Here is a 15,040-nt window from a genome sequence, read left to right on the forward strand (position 1 = left end):
CCCCAAAGGCAAGACCAAGCCTGCAACACGCATTCTCAGCCTCGGCTTCGACATTATTGCATCTGATTTCGCCTTATTCACTTCGGTCGAACAGTGTAGGTTCAACTTTCAATTCATCACGAGGGGAGCCGGCATCCGTCGATAGTCCCAGAAAACGAAAACTATGGTTCGAACTCGAGTACCCGCCTGACGCGGAAATGCTTGATTTGCTTGCAATCTTTGCCGGTTACTGCACCTTTCATCCGCAGTTTTCTTCCTCTTTGCTGCGTTTGTGGAAAAATTGTGGGACATCTGTTTGTTTGCTAGATTGGAACGCTCACGCACACCACCGTTGCACGCGCGGGCCATTGCTTCCTGAGGAACGAGATTGTACGAATTGTTGGATCTCATCACAAGCATCTTGCTTCCATTTTCTTCCAAAATCCTTTCCGCCTCTTTGCTACTTCCTCTTCTCGCACTATACCTACTCCTCGCGGAGGCACTTGGGATTCTTGGTTGGATGTAATACCCCCCTGCACATGTTTTTTTTATTTTCTCTTACGTTTGCACCATTTGCTGTAGTTTGATTGCTTTTTATATCTCTTTTCTTTGCAAAAGCGAGCGAGCGTATATGAATGTTGGGCAGCGAGATACGATGGTACGATGACGGATGATGGCACGTGGATTATGATGGTCACGCAGCGTTGGATTTCGTTTTATCCTTGTTTAGTTAGCGCGAGTACGTGAGATGCACATTAGTTTTTGGAACCTCGATGAGCATTGTCAGCTAGCCTGCGTGCGGAAGTCGAGGCGAATGATAGTATCTGCTTTTCTTTACCCTTATAATCCTTCTGTTCCACATTAAGTGCACCTTGCTTTATCAAAACTTTCGGGCGGAACCGATGCTTATCGAGCCCCGATTGAGGCAAACTTGCACAAAAAAGTAACTACTTGTGAACTGTTTTATTTGCGAGAGTTCCTAGGGTGGTAAGCAAATGATTTCCAAACTCAGGAACATATTATCGCGGCGGGCCCATTTTGGTGAAGCTTAACGGGCTGAGTAGTTAAGAATGTAGTAGGCCTGCTCAGCAAATGGTGTTGAATGTAGGTAGATTGAGTTTATTCAAGGGAAATTCGTGATGTACAGCTTAGGAGGTACATGTTTTATGGATGGGAGTAGATCGTCTTATTGTGCGGACCTGAATAATTGACAGCTAAACAAAGGTAAAGATATGGTACTTGACATGCATTGCTGGGACAGATAAGGCACAATGTGCAGAAGATATATGGTATATCTATGGAATGTATTATCAATTGGCACTGGGAAATTACTAAACAGGCCGCTACCTGGTGATTGACGTTACAACCGCTTGCTGACATGAAGGATGATCTAGGAAGTGAACTTTTGATGCCATGTCCATTTGGTCCCAGCCAATACATGACGTAGGTATGCCGTGGATCAACTACCACACTTTACAAATCACGGCTGAGATTTCGTCATTCCACTCCGTCTTAGCAAAGTTGTGATCACCCTCCCCAAGTTCGTTGAACTTATCTTTGCAATTGGCGTTCCTAGGACAGTTTAGTAGTACACTAGAAAATAATCAATCAGGTGGATTTACATAAAGAATCTGCACTTGGCCTTTGGATCGCTAAGTTCAACCCTAACGCCGGTCATTTGGTCGTTCTCTTGAAATCGAGCTACTCTTGTAATTAGCATTGGGGAGGAGGGATTGTATACTGCGAACACTGACTGCATATCTCGTTTATGATAACGACTTTCAATGGGAGATCGACCGTGTTGAAGCCGGTAATATAGACACCGAGTGTAGTTGTGACATTGGCACCATAGGCTCAGCTAGCCAACAAGGCACCGTAAAAAACAGTCGATAGCTGAACCATGTTGCGTTGCTATTGTTGAAAACGGGAGCGTTTAGAAGAACAGAGGGTTTAAAAAGAGAGGCAGCACCAGAGTAGTCTGAGGAAGTGAGAATGAGATGAAAACCATCTAGTGATGGGAAACAAGCAGTCCATTCATGTGTGTGTCGACAGAGAGGTTGCCGCATTTGTGGCACGGCTTTTCGGCGATATTGTTATCCAAGATGATGACCTTTTTTTTTGGTACTTGCATTACTGTTATACTTGTTAGGTCGTGTTTCACAATATAGTAGAACATAGAATAATGCTCTCTAAATTTAATGCACAAGAGCCATACCGGTATATTTAGATGAGAAGCGGAGCACGTAGGACGGTGCTATGGAATCTGCCACATATATGGCATCTACCCCTGTATGTACGAACCTCACAGATATTACAGCAGATTTCAAGTGTTGCTTACAGAAACTACTCTACTTACGATGATCTTTAGATTACATTCACAAAAGCTGTGTGTCGACATAGGAAGCTAAGCCGATAGGACCGTGCTATAGTACCTGCAGCATGTATAATGTTTACCCCTGTCTGTACAGCATAGTCTTTCGGGTACCAGCAAGCGCTGCTTACAAGCATCTTACTACTTACGATAATATGGAACACAAGTTATCAATGCTGTTACCTTTTTTTTTGTCCTTAGCATGGCTAAAGACACAATCTCACCACTGACCTAACATTGCTCTATGTTGGAGCAAAGCTTCCTATGCCTCTGACCGATCCTAGTGTAAATATAGAGGCCTAGGGAAAGACAGCGGCGTTATGATAGATTCGTAACCCTAACCCTGTCCCTATTCAGTAATAGTACAGAGAATGATTGGGATTCGAATAATTAGAGGATGAGAGAGATAGAAGAATGGGGCCTTGAGAATGCATTAACCCCAGTATTAACTGGTATAGAATAGAATGTAATATATTGGAATACAATAGTATTAGTCTCTAAGCTTAGCCATCTCCATAGGACCCATTGTATGTTGTTTCAAGTGATTTTTACGTGTTAAGGGGGATGCTACGTTGCTAAGACCTACAGCATAGTTACTACTACTATATTATTATACACATGCTTCTCGCCTTGGTCACACAAGCTGTAGACTAGTAATAAGGAATGGAGATTCGATAGTGCTTACTATATCGTAAGGCGCGATTTCTACCCTCGCCACGCTATGCAGACACATACCTAGGTGCGTAGAATCTTTAGGTCTGAATCTCTGAGTCTACGATGTTATTGAGTATGATCTATAGGCCCGCATGCATCAGACCATACATAATAACTCGACAAGTCTTGAAATGCAACCAGTGACGATCAACAAGGGAAGTCAATCGGGCTACGATTAGCACAACTAAGATCACGGGCACAAGCTTGATCTAAACAAATCTTGCCTTGATCGAAGACTGTGAAAGACCTGGGCCTCTTAATTGATCTGAAACGCAGGACGTAGTCTGGCTAAGTACACGGATGATATGGCAGGACATACTATGTAAGGCGAGGAGCACACAAGACCAGAGTTTCAGCTTTGGCATTAACTTTTTAAATCATCAACGATTAATAACGCAACCAAAATCGTCAGCGAATAAGCGGCATTAACGGGATAGACGCGCTAGTCCTCGAATAGCGCGTGAATATCTAAACAGTACATATGTCCTCAATTGCCCCCTGTGGAGACAAGATATGGTAACTATGTGTCTGGAAAGAATCCAACGATGATCTGACGAATCCTTCTTTTCTGACGTCCAAGCCACAAAAATTGACACACTACTCCTACACAAACTTCTTTGGCAATGAAGGCGCTAATAATAACATCAGTATTCGACTCGGCCCAGAACGTCGTTCCAAGCATACTGTGTACGTGGTCACTATCCGAACAGAATGTACAGTACCATAAGCAGCAGTCAAGTCTTGTCCATCATGTTCTAAAAATAATGAAGCGCCGATTTTGGAGATCCATAGAGTAGGACTATACCTAACCACATCCACCGATGCAGAGAACAAGTACCATCGCTACCTAGGTACTCCCTGCTTTTTGCATGTACCTATGCTTGCCCATCGGAGAATACTACCTGCGCTATTCCTTTAGATTGACTGTAAAATCTAGCCTTCATCACCCTGTATTTTGTACAACCTGTGGCCTTCTTGCGACTGCTGCATGTTCCAATAATCTCCTACCCTCTCCCTTGTAATCTTGTCCTAATGCCCTTTGAAGATTGTACTGGTATATCCTGCACCGACATGATGCCATGTCCCTATTCTCTCACCAATGTCGTTCTAAGAAGCATTTGGCGTCCTTTTCCGATCCGCTTTTACCTAGCCCGTCGCCTTGACTTCTCTCCCTTTAGCATCTGAAATGCGGCAGTGTTGGTGCTTGGGATTGTTCTGCTTGCGTATGAGTTGAGTGGATTCAGAAATCCAAGTTGGTCGGGAGCGCGTTGTTGTCAATGGGAAGGAGATGCTCATTCGTCATTAGGTGTACATCACGCAAGGCATGATGCTATGGGATGTTCAATTAATAGATTGTGAGCGAATTGTGAACAGCGTGAGGATGTTTTTAGGAAATGAATTACTATGTGGCGTATGATTATTAATATGATAAACACCGTAAAGTCTCACAAAAATATGATTACAACTCTTAGTAAGCCCAGAAAGCAAACCAGATCAGTTTTCCCAGAATATAACGACCTTGTCTAACAACCCAAGGTAAAGAACGAATGGACGAGCCCTAAACCCTCATCTTCGGTAACCAACACCCAAGATCATCCTGCGAAACTTTCGTATACGCTCCCTCATTCTTCAACCTCTTCTCCTTCTCCGCCCAATCCAGTGTCTTTTCCTCAGACTTGAAGTCCAAGTCTCCAAGCTTCGAGATTATATTCGACGGAATTCCAGTTGCGGCGTCGTACTCAGCTTTAATGAAAAGTGAGCAATCACGCAGTGACATGGCAGCGCGGAGGTTGAAGTTGATGGCATTGCTTGTATCCATGTTATTCTGCCAGAGCACGCCATAGGGGTCGAGCTTGGATTGCAAAAATGCAAGGTGTTGTAGGAGCGTTCGGCCGACGCCGGTAGTCAGGTAAGCGAGCACCTGTTCTGTGATGCCTTGGACGAGTCGCGGAGCCGTGGTCGCTGTGGGGAGCAATTTGGAAATGCGTGTGGAGAGCCAAGGACGTATATGGTTGGGAGTGCCGTGGAGGAGTAGAAGTGGGCATATGTAGTTGGCTCGATGTTTGGGTAATAGGGTTTGCATGGCACATGTTCGGCAGCGTATTGCCCCCGCAGGAGCGTCGGGGGACTGAAGAAGCCACTTTGGTTTGATTTCCAGCATTACCGATTTGTTTGGGACAGGAGACATGTCTTCTAGAAGAATTGCCCAGCACATTTCTGAAGGTCCGTCTTGGGGTCCGACGAAGACGTCCTTGTTGGCTAGAGATCGGAGAGTGCAGACGGCGTGGGGGAATAGTATAATACCTTTGTGATCCATGAGATGTTGGCAAAGATCACCTTGCATTGATCTGAGTGTTGCTTGTATGACATTCCCATTAGTATCAATACGAAAACCAGACATCTGAGCAGCTGTGTGGCCTGTCTCTGCCGGTTGGAACAGAGGCTTGATGAGCAGATTGAAGCTCGACAGAATCTTATCACCTGAAAGCGTCTTATCTTTACCCCGCGGGACTCGAAGTACTCTTCCGGCAAGCTTCTCACGAGACAGAGGTTGAGCGGTAAGACACTTGCGATCTGTCTTGTACAATTCAATTACAAGCTGAAAGATGGGCTTCGAGGAGACCTTCTCGATGATGACGACAGATGAGGGATGAATTGTGAAGACGGCGTTTGCAGCCCCTTTGTTTAGATAACGAAAGGTAAACCCATCGCCTCTGGGGCAACTGCCTGTATGGGTCACACAGCAGAGCTCGTGTATGTCGGGGGTTATCGCTAAGGTGAACTCCCACGGTTCTCCGAGACTGAACCTCTGGTGGGGATAAGAAGGTCCGCCTCTTGTTATCAGTGCCGATGTGTCTCCTGCCATGGTTTGTGTGGAACAGAGTAGTAGTCAAAAGTACCAGCAGTGGTAAGGCTGGCAAGGCCGACGTCCTTGCTTTGGCGTATATGATGGTGTTGATGTGCAGGCGAGAGCATCTTCTCCAGAAAACTATAACGCGTAGCCTGCAGGTGCCACAGGATCCAGGCGGTTGGAATGCGCGCAGCAACGATCGATATCCGCTCTTTCCCAACGAGTTTTGTCCAGGGGGACCGCCGTAGGTCTATCTTCTATCTTTTGATGGGAACCGTGAGATGTGACTGGCAGGTTTTGCAATGAAGTCAACCTTCAGCCAGGTGAAGCTTGAATATTCACAAGCGGCCGACTTTCGTGAGTCCGCCAACAATAGCTATCGAGGCAAGTCAAATGGTTCATATTGCGTGAATTCGCCGTGTCATGTGCTGAATTGAGGCGGTGGGCACAAAGGCTCGTCCCGTCGATGGTCAAGTTTCGCGTCTCTGACGTAAGCCTCGGCAGACCAATCACATGACGGAACCGCAGTCCCCTAACCAGAACGCGACGTCGACACCTTCTATTGAGTACGCACTGGCACTGGTGACTGTTGTACTGTAACACTGTAAGCCCCATATTCTGCTACAGCTCACCACAGTGTATCATCATCATTTCATTGCTAGCGGTAGAGCTATATACCCTCGAAGATGCCTGCACCATCGCCTCTGCCCACCTACCTCTACAAAATCCTCCCCTCGGCCCCTCCATCGCCCCTCCCTGCACGCCTCCCACTCTCAGACCTCGATCGCAACGACGGCTATATCCATCTATCAACATCAGAACAAGTGCCTGGAACTGCTGACAAGTTTTTCGGCAACCTATCCGAACTGTGGCTGCTGATGATCAGATATGAGGTCTTGGCTGCAGGCACGGATGGCGATGGCGAAGTAAAAGCAGGCAGCAGGGCGGACGTTAGGTGGGAGGAAGTGGGGCGTGGCTGTTTCCCCCATCTTTATGGGGCTGACCTGGGAATGGGCAATGTGGAGAGTGTTGATAGGGTAGAAAAGAGGGGAAGCTGGGCTGAGTCGCTCAGTCTTGCATGGTGAGGCCTTGCCACAACCTGCGCGTATGCCGTCACTACACGACTCCAAACCGCGCTGAAATCGTATAGAACATTCATGATACGATAATAGGACACCCCTATCTTCACATGTGCTCCCAACCATGCTGTCGCCTCTTTGCCATGCCTGCCACGGAATGCTTCTTCGACTAGGGACCAATCGGCGCCAGGATCGAGAAGACTTGTCAATGTCGCCAAAGACTTGCCATATATGCGCCAATATAGAGCATCGCCTTCGGATTTGGAAGTATGAACTTCTTGACCTTGAGGAGGTCGCATTTCGCGTAATCGAACAGTCGCTTGAGCACGTTAAGATATCTATCGATTGGACAGCCAAATCGCAACACGAGGACAGTTTTTACATACACGTGGAGACAGGAATTGGTAGGTGTGATTGGAATACACAAATGCTCATCTTAAAACGTATATTGACTCCTCGCATGGAAGGCCGAACAACTTCTGGTCCGGTGACCGAAGCCGACACATGCGGTTCGGCTGCGATCTCGTTCTTGGGTTCCAAGTTACGTCAGTGTCTCCACAGCGATACACACGGTGATTGTCAAAGAAGTGATCGGGAGATTGCACCATACTATCCTACACGTCTGCTTAATGTCAAGAATCGACTCATTGTCACCGTTGAGGATACTGGACCACATACTGAAGGACTCTATGCATCACTATCGCATTGCTGGGGTAAGTCACGCCTTGTGCAACTGACATGTGAGACTGAACAAAATCTGCGCAACGGCTTAGACATAGATTGCTTGTCGAAGACTTTTCGTGAGGCGATCCGAGTATGTCAAGCACTGGACGTCTCGTATATTTGGATCGATTCACTCTGCATCTTTCAGGATAGCGCAACGGATTGGCAAGAGCAAGCAGCGTTAATGAGTAGAGTATATACAAATGCACTCTTCAACATAGCTGCCACAAGTGCCAGAGATGGGTCCGTCGGGCTGAAACATGCCCAGTACCCAAGAGTACAGGAACCATTCCTGCTATCAGCTCCAATATGCTTCTGGCGTCCAAAAGATGAGCGTATATCCACGATCCCTGACGATGGGCATGTATCAACCACCTATGTCGTCAGCTTTCCTAGCTCATTTGACATGAATACGACAGACCCCGTTGAAGCACCTTTGAACCGAAGAGCTTGGGTTATGCAAGAATCACTTCTTTCCCGGCGTATAATGCATTTCACCGCTTCCGGAGTTTATTGGCACTGTCTTAGCAACCTAGCCAATCAAAGCTACCCCGATGGTCTCCCTCATTACTTTGAATTACTTCCAAAAAGCGAAGACAAGCTGTTTCTAGCCAAAAGGAGCACAACCGGAAACTCGCATATAGCAACTGCCTCGAAAAATAAAATTTATGATATCTGGAACCGCGTTTGCTCCGAGTACAGCGACAGGAAACTGACAGTACAAAGCGACAAACTTGTGGCTATCAATGGTATTGCGGACCGAATCGCTAGCCTCAATAGTGACAGGATCATCTGCGGTCTGTGGGAACAACGTTTACTGCCACAGCTGCTGTGGTATCTAAATGCAAACCACAACCCCCCTCGTCCCTTTCCTGACGCCTGGATTGCCCCGAGCTGGAGCTGGGCGAGTCACAACAGGAACATGAAGCACGCAGCACACCTATGGTGTGACCATGGAGCGCCAAAGGCTGAAATCGAAAGAATTCATGTGAACTCACACGCGTCCGGCCAATTGCGAAATGATCATGCGTCCTTGACTCTCCGCGGTAAACTTCTTTCGGGCTTCTTAGATGTACATGCAGACCGTCCATTTTTCCCCTACCAGCATACAAAAACTTTTTTGGTCTGTGGGACTTACAGCAAGCAAATCGAGCTGGCCATGCTCGACCTTTACATTGACGGGGCCAAAGATTTCCAAGGAGAGATAGTATGTCTGCGTATCTATGAGGATACCTGCGACGAGAAAGCCGATAAGTACGACTATTGGGATTGGCGCACAGGATCACTCATTCTACAAAAAGTGCAGTCTGGTCCTGCTGATGAATACCGGAGAATTGGTATCCTTCTACTCAAAGAAGATGAGCTAGTGTTCTACGCGGACCACGAGAGTGCAGAGGAGCACAGCGTAACTATAATATGAGAGAATAGCTCTGCGGGAACAAAGCCATATCAAAGCTCATAATATTTCGATTCTTCAACGCCGCCAGCTTTTCGAAATCCCGCTCTATGTTCCATGAAGTCAGGGGCACGAACTGTTTATCAAGCTTTTGAGTCCTTATGAAGTAACCCATATAAGTTTCCATCCTCTGTCTTCGTTGAAAGCACAGTGGCCAGCACCCTCCAATGGTAGCATCGTCCGCGTTACCATGCTTTCGCGAGGCGCCAAATATGGAAACAACGCACATTTAGACTGACGTATGATGATATCATGAGATTAAGGGGAAGTCTCGTAACTAAATGTATAGTTATATCGAAAGTGTCCAGTTATCAAATACTGCCGTCGTTGAAGATGTCAACGCTAAACTCGAAATTTGGGTCCAAGGACACGTTCAATCCTATCAACCTTAACATACCCTACATTATCCATGAAGAAGTATACGTCATCTCTTATGAAAACTTTTCAGTGCTGTTAAAGCATGTGAAACAAGAGATCGCCGCGGGCATGGCGTGACCCAACCATTACTCTTGCACAGATGTCTTTTGACCTGCCTTATAGATTGTGAGATTCCGGTTATACTTCATGCAACATCGGCCTTAGGATGCTCCGAGTATTTGTCATCGACGATTGTAGATGCGTTTCTACTTGCCTTGGAGTTGTTGAGAAGTGGCTTAAGTCCCGGTAGCGAAACGACAATTATCGACAGTGTCACCTCCACCATGCTAAGAGGGTCTTTGCATGACCAGTCAGTATGTGCCATCCGTACTATAAATCCCTTGGAAGTAGACTCACAAACAAGGTTCTCCTGGCCGGTCCCGACCTTCAAGCAGACGAAGCGCACAATACCAGAGCAAATAGTCAATGCTCCCAACACAAAGGTAAGCGTAACACCCAGCGATCCTTTAAGCACACCACGAGCCAGAAGTATCACCGGAATAGCGTAGACAATTAGATAACAAGCCAGATTGAGCGTGAAGTTGAGGATGAACGGTTCTGGGGCATAGAACACTGAGCAAGCGCCATCTTCCTGGCTCCACTGCACCGAGACATTGCTGCCGCAGAAGAAGGTGTCGTCAAAGAGGATAGTCAAGTAGCAAATTACTACAAAGGTAGTCATGCCATATAGCATCTTGCGTAATACAGGATGGGAGGAAAGATTGAAGAATGCCCAGTAAAAGGCGAGCATGCTGAGCTTAGGGAAGCCCATGCCGACATCGTAGAAGTAGTTCGAGGCAAAGGATATCTGTAACCCGTCCCGTTAGTACCAGTATCAACGTGTTCGGGTTATTCAGAGGAACTGACCTTTGACAGCTTCACGCTGGTCTCGTAATTGTCTAACACACCCATCTTGTATGTGAGCGTATCACAAATAATCAATGCCAACGCGTCGAGAGCAGAAGCTATCAGGAGCCAGTCAGACCAATCCAGCCTTCGTTGCAGCCGGAAAAGACGAGTGTAGATGCGCGCAGCGACAAAAACATAGGCTACAACAAGAAGAATCCATTCTGAGATCTGTTGCAAGCGATATTGTTAGTATTGTTAGATAATTGCAGTCGTTTGCGAAAGCATGATGCGTGATTGTGACACGGCCGCTTACCATGCAATCCTTGCCATCGATGAAGTACGCCATGTTGTCCAACTTGAGCACCGAAACAGATAGGAATACAACAAAAAGTATGGGTGTAAAGGCGTAAAGTTTATCGCAAAATACCATTTGATGGGCGATTTCTTAGGCATTGAGAATGGCTTATGCGAAGATTCGGGGTTGACTAATGGAGTACATCGTCCGCGTGTATGGTACACATCGAGAAGGCGTTTAGCAACCTGCATATCATACCACCTTGAGTATTGTTACCAATGCTCATCAGGAGGTTGCACATGTCATGCAAGGTGTTTGATCCTACAAGAGCTCATTCGTGATCAATGGCCGGAAGAATTTGTACACTACTGTGCGGCGTAGTTTAAGTGGCGTGTTCGATAGATGGCTTTCGGAAACGAGCTCCGAACTGCAGTGCGCTGCCTGCCCTGTTAATCCAGCAAAACAGTAGAATTATGAGTTTTTCAATGTTGCGCAGGCGGCGACTGGCATATTCTGGTTCTGAGTGGCACATAAGCGATCGTCTCCTAGACGGATTTCTGCTAACGACAACATAGGCACTATTCAACATTCAGCACCAGAACTTGATCCAGGAGCGAAAGACTGTATTATCCATCGGAATTTTCATCTCTACAGAGACGGGTCGGTAGTACGGAAGAGGTTACGCGACAAGCGAAGGATTTCCACAAGTGTGGAACCGTTGTATTACATTCAATTAGGCGGAACGGCTTTCTTCAAGTGCATGCCACCCGGAGCTAACAATTCAAGATTGAATATACCCGAAGGCCTTGTAAAAAGCCAAGAATATATATTATTCTGCAGAGCGACCTATTGTTGAGATCGACCCACAAGGCTCAGATGCATCTGTGTTGGCATGCCTAGATTGCTTATTGGTTACTGGTACAACACGTTACCGTAAAAAAGGATTCTTATCCCTGGCTTCGTGTTCCAATTGCTTGGATCAGGCCAACCTTCGAATCCGTGTAGTGCATTCGCATTCGTTCGAAGTGCAGCAGTGCCCTGAGAGAGTTCCCCCGAGCCGTCTCAGGTACTTGAGATTAAAGGTGGACTCCGCGGTCCTGGAGCAACTCCTCAATTGTTATGACACGGTGTTTGCATCCGAGATTGAAAGTATTATGGGATTGTGCATTATCGCGAGTAATGCTACTGATGCATACAAAGCACACTATTGTGGCGACCATGCTAATCGTCTCGCCGTTCTGATGCTAGGCTCGACTTCAGGACATATTTCTACATTCAGAAGGCTTGTCTTCGGTTGAGTCGGAGAACTGCACGCTAATCCTGCGTGTCTCATAAATGACATCCTTTCTGGTCATCATGTTGAGCTCCACCTCGCTTCCAGAATCCTCTTCGTCTGCACGCGATCGAGCGCTAAGCTTGCTTTTGTTGTTAGATGAGAGCTTGAGATGGTCCGATCGGGCGTTCGGCGTTCGATTGTGATGATAGTTGGAAGAGGATGAGCCATATGTTCGCCTGGATGCAAAGACTCCACCACGTCTGAGATTTGCTCTCATGGAGGGTAGAGACACTACCATAATTGCAACCGCCATTTCTGCCATAGAAAGCACGACTTCACTGAAATTAGAGCTCTACTTTCCATGCCTTTGATTGAGAATAGAATCTGAGTTGGTACTTACAGACATTGGTCCACGCGTGAATGACTTCTATTGTAGCAAAGCGAACAATGTTTACTGTAATGGTGATTACACCTAGAGAAAACGTGGCAACAAGACCCCATATCTGACGTCTGTTGAGCTGCAATTGATAGAGTAGTGGAAATGGTAAAATGCAGACTGGCCATCATTGTTAGCTTCAAAATGCGTCTTCTGGGAGCACGAAGGACATTTACTAAGCACGTCTGTGACGACGTTCATAGCCCAGTCGACCCTGAAGACGACTTTGGAGTTGAATGTACTGCAAGCATCTTCGTCGAGAGACCAATTGACCGAAACTTGTTGACCGCACCAGAAGGTATCCAATAGGCAAGTCGTGATCATTGCGAAAGCTGTGAAGAAGGACACAATATACAACGCCTTACATAGGCGCGGCATTGTGGGAGGGAAGAGCCGGAAGTAGAGAGCCAGGATTGCAAGCTTGGGTAGGTATATGCCAGTGTCATAAAAGTAGTTGCCTGCGAATTGAACCTGTTGCTCCCCATTAGCATATGTCCCCCCTTCCAAAGAGCTATGTAGGAGCGCAACTTTTTTCAAAGCAATCTCCCGTGCTATTGATGTGTCTTCCATGTCCCAATCATCTGACATGCCTCCCCATCTGTACGTCATTAAATCGGTGATGAAGAGTGCTACAGCATTGAGTATCGAGGCAATCAGGAAATCGTCGCTGACGGTAGGAAGCTGGCGCTGCAGGAATCGTGGGACTAGACGACCAGAGGCTACAAGCATGGCAAGGACTAAGACAGTCGCCTCAATGGGCTTCGCAGATAGGTTAGCACGTGTAGTTGGGTGGAAGTAAATCCAAATAGTACGGCATGGAAAAGCAATTACATACAATGACGGCGTTGGGCGCCAAACTATTCGTCATATCTTAGGATCACAAGAGGAATCAGCTGTAAGAGAGTCATGAAAGAAGAGAACGCAGACAGCAATTGCAACCACTAAGAGAGATATTGTGCGGGATATATCCATCCAGTTGCAGGTGGACCGCATGTCGTTTCGGTAAAAAGCGGAATAAACAACTAGAAAAGTCATTCTAAGAGGACATGGTACGGTACCACAGTAGTTAGTTTGCATGGGGGCGCATCTCTAGGCTATGTAACATGCATGTCGAAACCCATAGACTAGGTGCGTGGATGTGGCCCTGCATAAGCCGTTGAGCCTTCAGAAAGATCTCATGCAGGGGTCTCCCGTTTCTCCAACCATTCAGATATTAATAACCGGGACAAAAAATACGAGACAGTGTAGCGCGGGTTTAAATAAGATCGCACGCTCATGCCACACTCACTACGGTACAAAACCAGTTTACAGTAGCCATATTTATCTAAAGTAGACTAAGAAGTAGTTTAGGTAGAAGAAGTAAACCTAAATAGGGTTTACTATACTATATATTCTACTTTTACTTCTACTCCTATTAATCTACTAGTATTACGTAGTAATAACTAGTTTCCTACTAACTATCTAAGTATTTTACCCCTCCTTTCTTTAATCTTCTTTACTACCTCTACTACCTCTACCACCACCTCCACCACCAACTCTATTATCACCACCTCTATTATCACCACCTCCTATTATGCCGTGGCACGGGATGTATAGGAGAAAACGAGGCTTAGCCTAAAAAGTTAGGTAGGTTAAATAGTATACAGGTATAAAGGATTAGAGGATAGAATAGTATTACTCTTAGAGACTTTACTTTAACTCTATAATATTGACTTTTGTCTTATAATCTAGTATTAAATTTATATCCTCTACTATAGGATTACTACTATTAAACCTTACCCCTCCTACTTCTCCTTATCTAAATAGGTTACTCTCCCTATTAGTTTAAATAGTAAAGCCTAAGGGGAACTTATCTTATCTTAGTAAAGGGGAGGGCCTAGTAGTATATAACTAAGAGGACATTTCTCCTAGTATAAGGGGGGTAGAGAAAAATTAGAAAATAGGTAGTGTTAATAATTAATATTATTAAGGCAAAAATACTAGGCCTATATTAGGACGTAGCTAACACTTGTTAGCAGGAATAGAGTAATAATACTAAAAGGCTAACTAGAAAATATTAGAAACACTAGAATAGCTAGAATTAGAATAACTAGAACTAGAATAACTAGAACTAGAATAACTAGAACTAGAATAACTAGAACTAGAATAACTAGAACTAGAATAACTAGAACTAGAATAACTAGAACTAGAATAACTAGAACTAGAATAACTAGAAGAACTAGAATAACTAGAACTATTAGAATAATTAGAACTATAAGAAGTATTAGTAATACTAGAAGTGCTAGAATACCTAGAATATTACTACTAATAAAAAAGCTATAGTAAAGGCTATAGGATAGTATACAGTATTAGTAGGAAAATAGGGCTAGGCTAAAGTTACTAATATAACAAGAATCTACTAAAAATAAATATAAGTGCTAGCACTATTTAGGAAGGGTATTAGGGATATAGCTACTAAGGAAGAGGGGGTAGTCTATAAAAGTAAGAGATAGGAAAGGAGGGAAGTAATATAAGTAAGTAGATACTAACTTATCTAATAATTTTAATTAATATTACTAGTTTATATACCTCCTTTAATATTTATAGAAGCCTAC

The 15,040-nt window shown here is 45.3% G+C and overlaps 6 protein-coding genes across 6 annotated transcripts; 2 read left to right on the forward strand and 4 right to left on the reverse strand.

The window, feature by feature from the left end:
* Positions 1 to 1,442: 1,442 nt before the first annotated feature.
* On the reverse strand, positions 1,443 to 1,680 carry IAQ61_004927 (uncharacterized protein; the record flags this gene model as incomplete). The annotated part of the gene is made up of 2 exons (XM_003839530.2): positions 1,602 to 1,680; positions 1,443 to 1,551 (listed from the first exon to the last, which is right to left on the reverse strand). Exons 1-2 carry the CDS (start codon positions 1,655 to 1,657, stop codon positions 1,443 to 1,445), a joined length of 165 nt encoding a protein of 54 aa, XP_003839578.1. The 5' UTR covers positions 1,658 to 1,680.
* A 2,942-nt stretch (positions 1,681 to 4,622) lies between these two features.
* IAQ61_004928 (uncharacterized protein) lies at positions 4,623 to 5,930 on the reverse strand (the record flags this gene model as incomplete). Its single annotated transcript, XM_003839531.1, has 1 exon — positions 4,623 to 5,930. The coding sequence occupies one exon, from the start codon at positions 5,928 to 5,930 to the stop codon at positions 4,623 to 4,625; it is 1,308 nt and encodes a 435-aa protein (XP_003839579.1).
* Positions 5,931 to 6,601: 671 nt separating this feature from the next.
* Positions 6,602 to 7,000, forward strand: IAQ61_004929 (uncharacterized protein; the record flags this gene model as incomplete). The annotated part of the gene is made up of 1 exon (XM_066096544.1): positions 6,602 to 7,000. The coding sequence occupies one exon, from the start codon at positions 6,602 to 6,604 to the stop codon at positions 6,998 to 7,000; it is 399 nt and encodes a 132-aa protein (XP_065953862.1).
* Positions 7,001 to 7,202: 202 nt separating this feature from the next.
* On the forward strand, positions 7,203 to 9,137 carry IAQ61_004930 (uncharacterized protein; the record flags this gene model as incomplete). Its single annotated transcript, XM_066096545.1, has 1 exon — positions 7,203 to 9,137. The coding sequence occupies one exon, from the start codon at positions 7,203 to 7,205 to the stop codon at positions 9,135 to 9,137; it is 1,935 nt and encodes a 644-aa protein (XP_065953863.1).
* A 539-nt stretch (positions 9,138 to 9,676) lies between these two features.
* Positions 9,677 to 10,785, reverse strand: IAQ61_004931 (uncharacterized protein; the record flags this gene model as incomplete). The annotated part of the gene is made up of 5 exons (XM_003839533.2): positions 9,677 to 9,702; positions 9,801 to 9,887; positions 9,948 to 10,398; positions 10,458 to 10,667; positions 10,753 to 10,785. 5 exons carry the CDS (start codon positions 10,783 to 10,785, stop codon positions 9,677 to 9,679), a joined length of 807 nt encoding a protein of 268 aa, XP_003839581.2.
* A 1,205-nt stretch (positions 10,786 to 11,990) lies between these two features.
* Positions 11,991 to 13,314, reverse strand: IAQ61_004932 (uncharacterized protein; the record flags this gene model as incomplete). The annotated part of the gene is made up of 5 exons (XM_066096546.1): positions 11,991 to 12,343; positions 12,411 to 12,566; positions 12,623 to 12,917; positions 12,975 to 13,205; positions 13,282 to 13,314. 5 exons carry the CDS (start codon positions 13,312 to 13,314, stop codon positions 11,991 to 11,993), a joined length of 1,068 nt encoding a protein of 355 aa, XP_065953864.1.
* Between the last annotated feature and the right edge of the window lie 1,726 nt (positions 13,315 to 15,040).

The sequence above is a fragment of the Plenodomus lingam genome (assembly GCF_022343315.1).
Source record: "Plenodomus lingam strain CAN1 chromosome Unknown contig_19, whole genome shotgun sequence".
Lineage (NCBI taxonomy): Eukaryota > Fungi > Ascomycota > Dothideomycetes > Pleosporales > Leptosphaeriaceae > Plenodomus > Plenodomus lingam.